The sequence below is a fragment of the Hetaerina americana genome, unplaced genomic scaffold, assembly GCF_022747635.1.
Source record: "Hetaerina americana unplaced genomic scaffold, ioHetAmer1.1.p SCAF_1, whole genome shotgun sequence".
NCBI lineage: Eukaryota > Metazoa > Arthropoda > Insecta > Odonata > Calopterygidae > Hetaerina > Hetaerina americana.
Window position 1 is genome coordinate 14,560,459 of NW_027286069.1, and position 16,864 is coordinate 14,577,322.

The following is a 16,864-nucleotide window of genomic DNA, read 5'->3' on the forward strand; positions in this document are numbered from 1 at the left end:
TGCATTATATTTTTTCAACTTAAAGTGAAATAAGGTAATAATGCTAAAAAATATTTTTTCCCTGAAAATACCCCTACCCTACACATCAAGCAATCACAAAATGCCTCCTTTCACACCCATAACTTTGCCCCATAACCAAAAGGCATATATTCGAAGGTAAAGCTTGAAAATGTACCTGAGGATGATACTATTCCTTGAACCTGGGTTGTCAGAGTTAAATATTAAGTGTAATTAACAAAGTTGCAATTTGTCTTTCCACTATGGATAAGTTCTACAAAGCCATGTCTGAAATCACCAATTTCATGTTGGTAAGAGGAGTGATGCAATCAATTATTACACTTGTTTTTCAGTGTTTATGGGGAGGAAATGGTAAATGTGGCATGCAAAATACTGAAGATAGGAAAGGCTGAGAGATTCATAAAATCATTTAGATTCGTGAATGGTCAACCATTAATTAGCCTGCCAGCTAAGGTGTTACACTCATTGCTGAGAAAATTAGAAAGTCAGTGTGAAGGTATGGGATGAGAATCAATGTTATTGGAGTAGAGTTAATGAGGCTTTTGAGAAAGAGGAAGGCTAAGTAAAGGAAATAAAGACAACTCAATCTCTTAACAATCCTGCCCAACACATTTATGAGTTCAAGGAAGTGTTCCTCACTAGGGATTTTTCAGGGATCAATTGGGCACTTATTGAGAGAGGAGGCATAGTTTTTTCCTTGTTTGACCGGCATTCTGTATAGTTCTGATTTTTTAAAAGTTTTCCTTTTAAAATTTTTCCACTACACTTTCAGGCATAAGCATGTGTAATGACAGAAATTATTTCTTGTTTGTCTGTCACTTTCAATTATCATGTGGTAATGAGTTGTTCTGTATAGCACTATTAAGGTTAATAACTTGCATATTTCTTAATGTACGTACTAACTGTATCTAGGGCCCCATAACATGGGTATCATTTTGTACAACAAACGGCCAGCTGAATTTAAAACCTCAATGAGCCTTACATTCTTCAATTGTAAACTGAAATCCTAGCTGCTCCATTTGAGTTTTCCATCCAAATAATGCATGCATTAATTATTTATTTGTAATTCATTGAAATTGAGTTTGAATCTTTTCAACCTCATTACAATCGATTTGCTTCCTTATTTAAACATGCATTTAAAATATTAAGATAATTCTAGACACATTTAGGATCTGGTCTTGCTGATCTTTCCACAAATATTAAATATATAAGAAGCATATTTACCTGCTTTTCCTGCCGCACAAGCTATCACCAGCCATAATAGTGCAACAGCCCATGCAGTGTGCGAGAGAGCAGCATAGGAGGCTGATACCATGGCATCAGAAATTTGGCTGTATAGACCATAAACCAATGCTAAACACAGCATTGTTGATAGCAGCCAGCCAAAAACTAAATAGTGCTGCAGAAAAAAATAATAATTTTGGTGAAAGGAAGTAGGTATATATAATTAGGATTTATCTGTTTAAGTCTATCTACTATTTATTGCTTTCCTGTCAAATGTAAAAGTTTTTTTGTCAAATTCTTTACGCTTATGCGAATTGATAATTGAAAATTAATCATATAAAACATTTCATTTTTTAGGAAATGGCATTTTCTCCTTTTTGAAACTGCACTTATTGTTCTATGTTGCATCTCATATACTTAAAATGCATGTTGTAATTCTACTTTTTGCTGAGCATTTTATTTTTAACTCTTTAATACAGCTAGCACATTTAAAGAATTCTCATATAAAATTAGAAAAATGATTCTAACAGTGAGCAAATAATGCTGTGCATCAAACCCTAAATAGTATTTTGCAGAGAATCTAAATTTAGGTCCATCATAACCCTGGCAGTTGGTAGCCATTGGCTCAAAAGGTATTTTTATTAAAATATTCAGCTTAAAGTGAGCCATCCTCAATGTACCTAGAATCTACATGGTCAGATTTCATGGCTTTACAAAATTTTCACATGCGCTCACTACAAATATATATTTTCAGTCTCTTCAGTTAAAGATGGTTGAAAATAATTGATTATTTTTATGCACTGAATTCTATGGTCATTATGAAATAGTTATTGTGTATATTTGTCATGTTGTGTTCCTTCTTTCCGATTTCTATATACATGTCCTGAGTGTCTTCTTTTGCTGATTTAATATTTGCATTTCATATATTTTTAGTCAGTCATGTATAGGTCTTGTTCACAAGGCTCTTGGTCTCTTACAACCTAATCACCCCGGAAGTCAATTTTCTTGAGTTATTCTCATGTTTATTGCATGATGTCTCCTGAATAAATTTGTTGCTTGGAACTGTGCTTTATTTTTACAGCCACGCAAAATTGGTTATGAAGGAAAAGCAACAAGTATCGTTGCATTTTCATGTATAATTTTTTAACTCAGGCCTTTAAACACAAGTTGGTCAAACGACACCATTACAAAACTTCTTCATCAATTCTGACTGGTGCCTAATGGGGTTGAAATTTTTAACCAAAAACACACTGCCCTATATGAGTCATGTATCCATGAGTATTATTTTAATTTTACTACTATGAATATATAAACAGGAACCTGCACTTACAACTGGTGACCTTATTAGTAGATTACAAACTGCTGAAACAGAACAGATTGAGTATATCCCTGATCCTGTGGGGATTCTCCTGTTTGAAAAAGTACCCAAGGACTCCCCTTTAGTAGATGAATATATTTCTGCAGCTAATGCTAAAGATCTAATTATTTCTTAAACCCTCTGTAGCCTTCTCCATGACTTCACAAAGAGTGATCCAGCAGTGAGAACATTCATCAATGCATATCCAGTAACTTTCCCATCTTTGAAGCAATGTATCCTTGAGGGTATTAAACTGGTTATTCCATTAACTTTATGAAATGCTGATTGTTAATTACACTGTATGGAGCACCAAGGAATGGAAAGCGCCAATATTTTGGCGTGTAATTATGTGTGATGGCCAACAGTGACACAGGGAAAATGACCCATTACAGTTTTCAATGTGGCCCTATCCTATTACATCCTCACAAAACACCCTCCGAACCTGTTTGACCATGGCCTTGCTTACATTTTGAATATATTGGACCCTTTAATGATTAAATGCTATTGAGTTTAATTGATGAAATGTCATGATGGGTGGAGATAGCACCTGTTCCATATTCTCTCATACGATTTAATCTCTCATTTGTATTTCTGGTTTGCTAATTATGGGTTGCCTGAATTTTAAGTTACTGACAATTGTTCTGCTTTTGTTTCCAATGAGTAAAAAAACATTTTAAGAGCCTATTGCATTTGATCTTGCTGCACTCCATCATATCACCTTACTCCCAATGGGAGAGGTATAAGAACTGTGCAAACAATCAACTTAATTTTGCCAAAACTTCCACCAAGAGACTGGGAGAGGGAATTCTCCATTATGGAGACTGGGAGAGGGTAAATGTAATCTCTCTCATGATGAAAAAACACACCTAGCACCAAAACAGGCTCTGTCCAAGGTGAATAATCAATGGGGGAGAAATTTTTGATCCTGCTTGATAAACTGTAAAGTGTAAGAGATGCTATGGACAATCATTATATTTTGTAAGAAAAATAAAAAATATGTTTGGGCATTTCAAATAAATGGATCAGATCATATCTTCAGGGAAGACATCAATTAGTTAAAATATCCCATATTAATGAATCTACAAATCAAAAACCAAACTACCAATCAGCTGAAAAAGAAGTTGAAACAGGTGAGCCTTAGGGCTCTATCCTGAGTCTTTTGCTATTTCTACTCTAAATAAATGATATGACAGATTGTACCCTCAATACCAAATCCTCTCTTTTTGCAGATTAAATTTCCATCCTAATGAATACCAAAATCAGTCCTGAGCTTCAACAAAAAGTAGACTCTACAGTAATATGCTTTTGCAATTAGTTTTAAAACAAATTATTATCAATAAATGCACAAAAAACAGTATGCATACATTTAGGCAAAAATCCTTCACTGACAGTTTAACACTATGATAAGAGCCTAAACTTTGTTAACATCATAAATTTCTAGGGTATTCAGATTGAATCATTCCTAAAATGGTCCTTTCATACTGACAACTTACAATCTAAACTTAATGAAACTCTTTTTCTGCTGAGATATTCGTTTTTTAGTACTAGTTTAAATATCCAAAAATGTATTCATCATTCAAATTTTTAATCTCAACTATCGTAGGGCATTATATTCTGGGATGGCTCAAGCCATAGAAAAAGATTTTTAAAGTGCAGGAGCAGGCCATAAGAGCCTTTATCTTAATCTTAAATTTGAGATGCTCCTAAGGGCCTCATTTCCATGAGCTGCAAATTATGCCCCTGGCTGATCTTAGAGTCTACAATCTAATCTTATTTGTTAAGAATAACTTGTATTTATACGAACAAAACCTAAATATCCATCATCATGATACATGTACTAAGCCTGTCATACACACTGAGGCAAGATCATGCAATTTGAGTGGTGGGGGACCATACCACCAAGGAGCCAAATTTTTTAACCTGCTTCCTCCAGATTTGAAAGCATGCCCTTCAAATAATTTCGAGCATAATCTCAAAGAATAATTGCTTATTAAACCTCTGTACTCTGTGGATGAATTTTGTGTCTTATGTAAAGAAAAATCAAAAATTTTGTTTGCTAAATATCCCTATATAATATAAATAACCTTTTTTCATGTAATATATGCTAACAAAATTAATTTTCAATTTTTGTTCTAACGTGAAACCATGCTGAACTGACCTATGGTGAATAAAGCAATAAATAAATGCATACACTGTGATTAATGAGCTACCTATACTCTGCCATTTATTATTTGATAGTTTCCTATTACTTTTGCAGTTCTTTGCAAACAACAGTGACAAATTTGGAAATTTTTATAAACTTATCTAATAAAAATTAGCTTGTGTTTATTAATTGACAATTAGTCTAAGTAAAATATAGAGTTGGCTGAGTGACATGTTTGACTGAGGGTGAATTTTACTGTTTCTGATCAGCAGCTTTGTTGATCAAAAACAACTTGAAATAAGAATTTCCTGCCCTACCTAAGTTAGAAATGAAAGCCATTTGATATAAAAAGATCATTGAAAATCTATACAATGAAAAAGAATATATAATATAGCTGGCTTAGTCAGGCGGGTAAAACACTCCTGTTGACCTAAAGGCCACATATTGAATTTCTGCCTTAGGCAAGGGTGTTGTGTAAACTCTGGTAGTTTGGCCCCTGAGAAACCTGACACCAATCCATCGGCTTATCAGGATCCCAAGGGACACACAGAGCACCAGAAGTGTCTAAGGAGCAAAAATATCTATTTATTAACAATATTGCCTCTGTCTCAACTGCACAAAGTCAGGGAGTTAGCTAGATGACTTTGACAAAAGCCTACCTACAAGTAATAAAGGAGTCATCTGTATACAATGAAACTTATTAGATATTCTTTACACTTTCAGGCTTCACTTCATTTACTAATGCTGGCCAGTTTCACTTCAAAATGTCATGCCTACCTTCCTTAAGTTTAACTTGCAGTCTGTGGTGTGAAGTGTCCAACCAGCAACTAAACCAATGATATGTGGTCCTATGCGTGTCCATGGTTTGTCATACAGCTCATCAAATAATGCCAGTGGTTCAGTTATTCTAAAAGAGAAATGCACATAAGAAAATATATTTAGTTCAATCACGTACACACTGAATACCAAATCTAAAGTGGGTATGGTTATGACATCTATGACTATAGCATTGGTACACATCAGTTAAAGAATCCTTTGAAAATTTTTTTGTTTTACTGAAAACATTCTATAATATATGCTTTTATAAAAGCTCAATAGGTATAAATCAAAAACTAGAAAAAAGGCTCATAATTTCAGTATTCATCAAAGGATAGATATTTCACTTGCGTTTGAAGTCAGAAAATTATGTGGGTCATGATAAGTGAAAAGTCTCGATACAAAATTTCTCACAAAAGTTATTTGGCCTAATTGAGATCACAACAATGAGCATTTGAAATCAGTCAATTAAATTAAACCCTTAACCATAAACACAGTAATCAACCCGAAGGTCGGTTTAGTAGGTGATGGTAGAGATCACCCAGTACTAAGCCCTATACGGCGTGTGAAATTCACACATCAGGGTAGGGAGGCCAGTTCCTTTCCCTGTGCCGGTTATGGTTTCCCAGGAACACCTGGTACCCGAAAAATCAATTTAGCTTGGGTGGAGCTGCAGGTGCCCAGAGTGCCTTGCCCGGGAATCGAACCCGGGACCCTCTGGTCAGCAGTCCAACGCTCTACCCGCTGGACTACCGCGATCCACTGGGACCCACTAAATTAAACATACGACGAAAAATGTAAAATAATTCGCAAAAACTATCAAATAAATCTGATATCTGTGGGTTTTAATGCATAAGGAATTAATTTCTATCGTGGATCCACCCAAAACCCGAATTTTTCAAGTTAAATGGCAGCGGACATCAGTGGCAATGGTCTCCTGGCATCATGGCTATATGGTCCAACTGTCTTGGTATTGATTGCATCGATGACCTATTGCGCACTTACATAACGGATAATCAAAATTACTACATAACCTTGTGGGAAAATTAAACATCTATAGAATGCCAATCAAAATGATTTAACTAGAGCCGTTCTGAAACTTCTCCCATTAAAACCGCTGGAGAAATGGTAAAATAAAAAAAAGGGGAAATCCACACTTCAGCAAGAGACGATTTACATTTTTTTACAAAAGCTGGAAATATTTTCACTCAACTTCAACTTCGTCATTGTAAACTAAACGAGGAGCATTGAAAACATAACACTCCATAACGTCCAGCAGAGTCCCGCTGAAAGGCAGAGAACTCCTCCCAAATGATTTCACGTCACTCCGAGTTCCCTCGGTATTCTTAATAGTTTTCAAGAATATCTTCACTTGGCGCGACAGTGTTGAAATTACTTAATTTTGTTTTGCTTGGCCTTCGAAAAAAAAGTCGCGCGTCGTCAGCGCTCGAAACAGATGTTGAAAAGAAATTTCTCCCCGGACAATATTTCCGGAATCGAATGGAGAATGTAATACTGAAGCATAATTTAGAAATGCGAAATGATATATCACATTTTTCACAAATTAATAGTTTCATTGCAAATACCTGTAAGAGGGAGGGTGTGTATAGTCTAATTTAGTTTTATCCACACTGATGCTACTTATTGATACCCTAATCCCCCCGCCCCTCTTCGTCCCTTACTTTGGAACATCAGGCTAAACTCCCTGATTCGTGTCCTAAGCGCCCGACACCATGGACCCTTCCCTCTGGTACAGCATACTGCAACGGTGAACGAAGTAAAGTTTAGCATTTTTATTTTTTCCATTACTCTTATATTTATGAATAAGGGACGTGGTAGAGAGCTGAGCTACCGACCAGAGCGCCCGGGTACGATTCCCGGGGATGCTTCTGGGCCCCCTGAATTTCATCCAAGCTGTAAGATTTTTCGGGTACCAGATCTTTTTTGGGAAACCAAAGGCGGCTGAGGAAAAGGAACTGGCATCTCCTACCCTGATATGTGAATTTCAAACGCCATTGGGCTTAGGTTGAATGAACTCTAGCCTCACCTATCAAACCGACATTCGGTTTGATAACTTTGGTTATTTATGAATTATAAATAGGCGAACACAAGAGTTAAAAGGATATCTTTTCCTAAAGTCCGTGACAAGGGAGGGTCAAATTAGGAAATCTTGACTTATTTGATTTCATACTGAAGTACAAATGTCCTTAAGACCTAGAAACCTTATGACTTTAGAAGTTTTTTTAAACAACGAGTCTTGATGATATTTTCATTTCTTACTTCGATAACACCAAGGTGGCATTAAGTAACCAGTTTTGTACGCTTTAAATTCACATTGGTCAGCATCATCTCGTCAAAACTTCTCTGTTGAAAGGAGCAAGCGTAATAATAGTACAGCGCCATTGCGACAACAGAGAAGAAATATTATTTTTGATTCCGTCTAAAATTGTGCGAAGTGATTTCAACTAATAATGATTATAAAGAATTATTTATTCGACGTGATTCCATAAAAAAATTGAACGCTCGAAATATGAGCCCATCTCATGCTCAAATTTCGAAAAGATTAGCTTGAGACATCCACTCTATCAACCACCTAGATCTCTCTAAGCGTGCATGGATGTAGCAGACTTTTCCCGTAAAGATAACGATCATTTACCCAATGCGTAATAGGTAGGTGGAGCGAAAAAATTGGTAGGAAGAAGCTTGAGGCAGGTTAAAAGGAAGCACTTGGTTTGATAAAGCTGGCTACGGGCAAAGCGAATCGACGTGGTAAACTCATTTTTCAGGGAGACAAAAGGCTCCCGGCAGCTTTCGGGGGAACTCCCGCTTGCGCGTATCTGAAGAAACGCCTCTTCCAATATTTTTTTATCGCCCGCGCTACCGTTTCCACCGTAAAAGACGAAAACACCGCAAAAAACTAAAAAAAAAGAGTTATCAGATGATAGTTCAGTTATTTAATACATCAAAACCAACCTATCCAATTGAGACGAGAAAATATATTTGTATCTGCAGAAGTATATTGAAATAGCTGACATTTTTGAAGAAAAAGCTTGAAACATTATCTCTGATGCATTCGGATAGTACGAAGCGTAGTAACATCCCGCAACAGACCAAATTACGCCCAGCTCCCGAGTAAATAACCTGCTCATTCAAATTCATGGCAGATCCAAAGCCAAACCCATCAGCGAGACCCAGAGCAAGTTAACCTTTTCGGGTAAAAAGTCTCTGAGAATGGGCTCGGCCTTGATGTAAATTTTTTGAGAGCTATTATTGCGCACTTTTACACGATTTCATGCAGCATGTAGCATTTAATCAACGCCAACAATCTTCGGAAAGCTGCCAACAATCTTTACGATACTGTCGGCCATTACTGGTTATTTCCTAAGGAAAAAAATCTCCGGCATTGTTAACAGGTTTGCGTGATAAATTAAAAATATAATAAATGTGCTTACCTAGGCATGTAGTCGTAGTCTAGTGCGATGAAGGCAGTTGTTAACCATGAGGTGAGGAGAATACTTCCGGCCGTGAAGGCGGCCCATTTAAAATGACTGGAAGAGAGTTGAATGATTTCCGTTAGTTTTCTAAGTAGGATCTTAATCTTAACCGATTTCGTGTTTCTTTTTAATGTGAGAAGCATGATGTACCCATCTAGTGGTATATAAATGATCATGGCTTTATTACTTCCTTGATAAGTGAGTTGCTTTTTTTCATCTTCATTTGTTAGAAAATAATAAAGCACGAGGTTTGGTTAGCACGAGAGCGTCGTTCATTCGCTTAAATTTAGCAGGAGCAGCAATTAAAGAAACCAGTGACATTTAACTAACCACCTCGAGCTTATTCTGTTTTAACTGCTAACACTATTATTTTTATTCATTATTATTTATTTTTACTATTTTTTACTACTCAATTTTTTTGTTTAATCTACATGGTCCGATGAATGCAGTGATGAAAAATGTCTGTTCATTAAACACATTAATCGTTGTAGCTATTCTTGTCAAGTGAAAATATGATTTTTTCTTCACACAAAACAATTTCCATGTTGCTGGTATAACTCCATTATAACATGAAATACATGGAAATAATAACAAGGTTTATATATTCAATTGTTCCCGGCTCAACCTTGTGGAAATTCATTTTAATAAAATTAAGAATACAAAGTATCTTCTTAAAGATAGAAAAGAATTTTTGTCCATCCTCATTCCTTTTTCACTCTTGTGTAACAGTTCCGGGTTGAAATAACTCCCATGGTTTTCTTCCCATAGATGTTTGGCGAAGTGTGATTGCTTGAGGTCACAAGTTCTAAAACCTGATGATGACGCTTGAGCGTTGAAACCGGTTGTACGCAAATAAAGGACAGTGGAAAGATACTTTGTATTCTTAATTTTACTGACAAGGTTTATACATTTTATGCTTGTTAAAAGTTTCTTGGAGAATGAATATGATCATTTTCTCCACAGTTCGATATGATTTCATTCACATTGCATAAGGAGCAAATTCAAATTACTAGTCCCTCTGACAGTCGGGGCAGAGAGTTTTCTATCGTTATATTTAGATGAAAATGAGCATTGCGTCAATGCACCATTTAAGAATATTCTTGTTCTGAAAACTATACTCTTTGATACATCCTTATTAAAATATCATTTCTCCCTAGAAAGCTAATTACTTAAGCTATAACTGAGTATCCTTTCTCGAGGTAGTAACCCACTGATTTTGTTTGTTCAGCGTAAAAATTATTCAGAGGTTTAAAATGAAGTATAGGAGACCAGTGGAGCGGAATGACCAGTAACCGGAAAGACAATTACATAAATTGCCAGTTTAATGTTAGAAATCTAAACGATCACTCTATGATTATTACTACATAATGCACTTGAACCTATTTTTCGAAGTTCCAAATGAAACCTTTCCAGGGGTTGAGGGATAAAATTTTTATTTTACTTTAAGTCTGAATTCATGTTTCTGAAAGCGCACAACAGGTAAATAAAATTAATGGTGCTCGAAAAGTGAAATAAGGTTCAATTTAGGTCATATTTACGGAGAATATGCGACTTCTACATAGAATTTGTTTCGACAAATCTAATCATCCCATAGACATGAAAAATAGGGTTCGGCAAGAACGACAGTTCAATTTATTCCGCATTGCTGCCGACGTTCCGGGGGCAGATTCGTCTATCTTCCTCAAGGCTGAAAGACGATCCTAGTGAAGATCCCAAGAAAAGCTGGGAAAGTAGCTGATCTGGTACACAATATATTCTGAATGCTCCGCAGTGAATGCGTTTTTTCGCGCGCATAGACCAACCTAGTTATATTCTGTGCTAGAATATAGAATTACTAATGCAGAATGAAACGAACAACTTCAGAACTAACAACTAGAAATGTGATGCTCTCAATTTATTGAGATATTTTCACAATCGTAATTCTATTTTAAATGAAGATCTATTGAACATTTGCATTTTGTTTATTTTGCAGATAACGAAATGAGTAGCCTGGTTTCCACGTTTCCCATTATTTCAGTATGATTTTTCAATAGATTAAACTTTAAATTCTTATGAAAGCCGTATTAGTTAAAAAATCTGTTTTTTAAATTATTAGGATCCTCTCCATTAGTAAGATTCTACTTCCTTTTGTCCTCATCGACATCTTTTCTATTTTTATGGCCCTGGTATTCTCAATAAATTTACGAAAAAATGAAATTGGGTTAAATCCATGCCAACTCTTTATATTGTTCCTAAAACGTAGATAATATAAGGAACACTCAAAGGTTTCTGTTCTGATATTATCGCGTACTAACAATTCAAGTAAATTTTTATTATCAGCAGTTAACAGATAGTTATCAATTCATCTCCCGTCGATTTTCAAGAACAGCGATCAGATTTTCTTAAATAGCCATCATCATTCTAACACACTCATTATCTCAGGGGACCCATCGATTTTGGGTATAATTTGAGCGACCCCTAAAACCCTTCCTCCCGACCTACAATTCACTTCATCATCATCACCATTACCGGTCATCAATCCTAATATTGCTTCGAAGCAGCTCTTCTTCATATTATTTAACTCACTAACCTCTTCATGTCAACATATTTCTTCTCTCTGACGTCTATCGTTACTTTTTCAATGTACCTGATCTGTACTTCCTCCCGTTCACTTTTCCCCAGAAGACTTTCTCCGTTAGAGGGTCGTGCCTCCAAGGAGTGCGCGCAATCCATTTTCAACACATTATTTCTCCCTCTTCAGCTCCTAATACGCTCTACTTTCCTTCATGCTGTTCAAAATGAATGATTCTCAGCCTCCCTCTTTCCCCCTTATCCAGCATAACCGTTTCATCATTGCCTTAAGTAGCCCAATTCCTATCTCATACCTCTACTTCCATTTATTTTCTTTACTTCGATTTGCGCTGGACGATTACTCACTGAAGAAGTCGTATTTAAGGGCAAGTCCGAATGATGCATGGAGTGTATGATGTGGAGATAAAAAATACTTGTGCTCTATAAATATGAAATATTTAACTTGGGATGAATACAGGCGAAGAAGCGACCTTTTTTCCGCCCTGCGACTTGTCAGTATAATGTTAAAAATCATGGTTTTCTACTTCTTGGTTCAAATTACTTTCTCCTAAGTACTCCAAGTTCGCATCGTCGAAGCCTCTAATTTCTGTATTACTCACCTTCTCTCAGACAGGGCTTTCGAACTCTGTACCGCTAAGCAATGCATTTAAGTGTTTAAAAATATTTTCTTCGACGTTTCGTTTAAGAGTACTCGTCATTAATGGCAAATAAATAAATAAATAAATAAATAAATAAATAAATAAATAAATAAATAAATAAATAAATAAATAAATAAATAAATAAATAAATAAATAAATAAATAAATAAATAAATAAATAAATAAATAAATAAATAAATAAATAAATAAATAAATAAATAAATAAATATATATATATATATATATATATATATATATATATATATATATATATATATGCATGTGTATATAATTAATGGTATGTATACATTTATATAGTTTAAGATTTAAAAAAGTAAAAAAAATTCAAATAGTCGAAAAGTAAATTTCCAGGTTTTACCTTGAGGCAAACATCACAAGGAAAAGGCCAATCATGAAGAACTGAGTGTCATCCGAAATGTACCAACTCCACATCATGCACTGCAAGAAAAGAGAATGAAATTTCCAAGTGAATACCAGATAGAGATAAATAATATCATCAGAAAATATTTCTTTCTTTATAACCTGTAGGATAACAATAAAACTTCAATGTTTTGGTTGAAATCAAAAGTCATTGTTTTTCTTCGTCATTCGTCGGGAAAATTAATCACCATCTGTTTATTACGTATAGTCCCTCATATTACTTAATGGCTTAATGATTTCTCCGAATTTACTTACTTGTAAAGTATCGTAAATTTTTACAGTTACAGTGGTAAAATGTCCTATGAAACCCTGGTGATTATACTAATAGGCGAGGAAGTATGGTTATGGGGGCATGAAACGTTTTCAAGATGTAAATTAAAAGTCCTCTTTGTTGCCTCGTAAATAAAATGTTTAATTATTTAAGATTGGAATTAATCAATAAACAATTTTCTTTCCTATTATATCCATTAAATGTCAATGTTTATCGTATGCTCACAATCGTACCCAGAGGCAGATGAGTTTGGGAGCCATGGTCATTACATTACGGAATATTTGTGGCATTTGAAAAGTTTAAAATTAATATCATTAATACACCCCACACTAAATTTGAATACCTGCTATTTATAGACCCTAAAATTATCTACGAGGTGGTACACGTTTCAAAGTCTTGTTTTTTTCTGAGCGACAGCAATGCCGGAAAGTTGACATTTATGCGAATTCTCAAGACAATCTCCATGAAGAGGAACATATTTTTCACGAGTTCGATATCATAATCTGATGGCCTTCGAGGATGCTTTTAAAGGGGTCCCTCTGGCCCACGGCAAATGGCAGATGGTCCTAGACCGAGACTTCTAGGGTTCGTTGTCACACGAGGTTCGGCTTTCTTTGAACTGACGCACCCGCGAACACATATTTCATACACATCTCCATCACTATACTGTCTCACTCAATTGGAACGACGATTTTGGATGGGTGTTTAGCCAGACGAATGGAGAAAACGGATAATTACACGCTATTATTTTACACCAAACAACGCCATTTTAAGTAATGAGAATGCACTTAATCTAGCAGCAGCTATGCAAAACCTGTGTACCGTTTATGGAATGTATTCCATCTATGTATTACGTTAATAAAGAGTAACCACGTATTTTAAGCTCAACCACAACTTTCTCCCACTCCCAGTACTAAAGATGAAATAGTTGATCTCATAAATAGAACGTTTTTCGTAATTAAGGGTGCAATACGGTCTTTTATTTAGTGCGATCAGTTAAAAAGTTTACATGCATTTCAGTTTTATGTGTAGAAAAAATGTTTTCATTATATTTTTACATTTATTTATTTAGAACAATTTTCCCAATGCAAATATTGCCTCTACATAGTGGCACACACAAAATAAAACAGAATCAGAGACGTATGCATGCAAAAATCATCAAGAACAACTGTATTTAAAAAAATGTAAAATTGTTTTGTAAAACATTAACAAATGGTGAATCTGAGAGTTTCATTTACTTTCTGGGGAGATAAGACGGCATTGGCGATAAACGTGTTGGAGGATGGAGAAAACGGTTCAATGAATACGGAAAGGATACATGAATATGCCTCCCCCCTTCCCTTAGAGGTTTTTTTGGGTCCGCTACCCATCATACCCTAATGCAGATTTATTAATTTACAATGTATGACATGTCAAACTAATTGCTGGTAGTTTGAGTACCAAAGTAAATAGTTCCTGCGGTCATGTGTGTCGTTTAATAAAGATAGAAAATAAGAACAGCAATTTTGTAAGGTGAAGGAAGAAAGGCTCGAATAAAAAGTCGATATTTCCAATAAACAACTCTCGACGAAGGATACACTGTAGTCCACAAATATCATGGACCGAGAATTTAAGAATTTTCTGACAGTACCTAAGCGGGAAAAGGGATGATATCAAATAATCGAAATGCGAAATGTTCGATTTTGCTTTATACGCCCGATTTCATCGTCACCTCAATATTTTTATAACGTATCTTGATGGCCGATACTGGAACATGAATATCGCACACTTCGACTTATTCCATCAAATTGCGGCCGTTAAGGTGTAATGTATTTCAGCGAATAGATTTCATCTGCGCATTCATATGAATGAGAAAAATAGTCCACACCTATAAACGGCAGACAAAATAAATTTAAGTCACCCAGATGACGCGACGGTCGCAATGAAAGTAACTGTAATGGCATACAGAAACTGTATCCTTGTTTGCATGCAACCAGCAACAAACGGAACTCGTTCCTGGAGCGGAAGAGTTGGGGCCTTCGTTTCGACGAATAGAGAGAGCTTGACATATTGGCACTCCTCATTCGCAGGACGGTGTATTATTTTTTGGGAAGATTGATGATAATCCATTCGTAGACCACATGCTAGCATCAATGCGAGCATGGTTAACGCGAATAAAAATCAAGGAGGGAAGGGTAAGTTTGAATCTGTTAAGGAAGATGATGCTGGCACATGCACAGATTCATTGATGTCTCTACCAACTGAATGTCCTTACGAAAGCCCTTCATTAATTTCATGGATTTTTTCATGAGTAATTTATCGAAAGGGTAGACTAAAGGAATGGAAAAAAATAAAAAGGCTATCAGGAAAAAAAACAAAGAAATGCTTGTCATGATAGGGGAAGTGAGAAAGTTTTCGGGAGAAAATCGAAGTCAGGAAAAGCGGATGAAGGGAGTATTGAGGAGTAATGGAATATGTTGAAGACTGCGGTTGAGGGAAGCATGATAGGATGAGTAGGTGAAAGATTTTGAATGTTGAACGGAATGTAAGGAAGTAGAAAGTATGAGAAGTTATAAAATGGCTTATTGTCATGTGGGGTGTTAAGGTATTTAGTGTCGTGTTAATCGGAGCTTATGAAAGCGCAATCATTCTCATTCCCTGGATCCATCCAAAATCTACCTTTATAGGTAGATTACTGTAAATAATATCTATAGGCATATTACTGTTAATGGTAATTAGCATAAGTTGCCGGGTTCGGTAGGGTCCCTGAAGCTACGAGCTCGTTATACGTATAGTTCTAGACTTCTGAATAAATTACTCTTAACTCAAATTCCTTTTACCCTGACCGAGCAAATATTTGGGAATAATGAGAATATAAATATTTTATTATGCCCATCAAGTTTTATCTCCCACGAATCCTGTTCAAAATCCCTTTTCTGTAATAGGTATATTCGGATACAGCTATCCATCTCAACTCGAGTTATTCTTAAAATGAAGTAATTCAAAGAGCTAAATTCGTTCATCTTCACTTGGATCCCGGTCAAGCAGAAGGATTTTTAAACTTTGAAATTTATGTACTTAACAGCATACTAGTGGGTTATTCTGTTAAAAAGTTACTTTCGCGGCATCTTCCGCAGCTCTTTGAATTTGTCTAGTTATTCTAACTCGTCTAACTACAGTTAGGTAGATCTACAGGCACATCCATAGATTGGTACACCTTTAGGGGAATCGGTACACCCATATATGGATAAACCTACAATTGAGGAATTTTTATACCTTCATATAGGTGTACCTTTAAAGGAATCGGCACACTCGTATCTGGATGCACCTGAAATCTGGACGTACTTCTCAGGTAGAATACTAATTAGTGAGCAGTTACTAATCTGGCATCTCTTGCGGCTGATTAATTCTGAGGACCCCAGATATCGGAAATATATGTCAAAAATATCATTTAAGATCACTAAAATTTATTTATTTTTCTCTTAAACTGTCTCCCAAAACTCTTTCCTCCCTGGATGGCATATACGTCTCATCTTCTGACCTTATGGCCGCTGGGTTGAATCCTGAACGTACCTATATGTTTCATCTCTATTCAGAGGCAGTATTGACTTTTGTGACTTTTTGGTCAGTGAATTAATTGGCTGTGTAACTCATTAGAGTAATACAATGCGTCATTTATAACGGTGTGACATCATTCTCTCAAGAGGATATTTTCATTGAAACATTGGTGAAGGATGGCCGACTGGTGCAATGTGATTGTGCAACAATTTTAGTAAATGCAACCGCAACAAAATGCGCAGAATTTTTCAATGCATTGGTGATTAGTTAAAACCCATGGAGAAGCTCGCTTCTTATGCTGGAACTCAATAAATCAATATCCATTGCAACAATGATGAAAAACAATTCAACAGTT

At 35.6% G+C, this 16,864-nt stretch overlaps 1 protein-coding gene across 1 annotated transcript in view; it reads right to left on the minus strand.

The window, feature by feature from the left end:
- The window catches only part of LOC139696775 (nose resistant to fluoxetine protein 6-like), a 45,172-nt gene that overhangs the window by 2,791 nt on the left and 25,517 nt on the right, over positions 1-16,864 (minus strand). The window contains exons 8-11 of the mRNA XM_071595612.1: positions 12,640-12,719; positions 9,011-9,106; positions 5,520-5,649; positions 1,243-1,417 (exon numbers count right to left, since the gene is read on the minus strand). Coding sequence (XP_071451713.1) covers positions 1,243-1,417; positions 5,520-5,649; positions 9,011-9,106; positions 12,640-12,719 — 481 coding nt within the window. The remainder of the gene's footprint in view (positions 1-1,242; positions 1,418-5,519; positions 5,650-9,010; positions 9,107-12,639; positions 12,720-16,864) is intronic.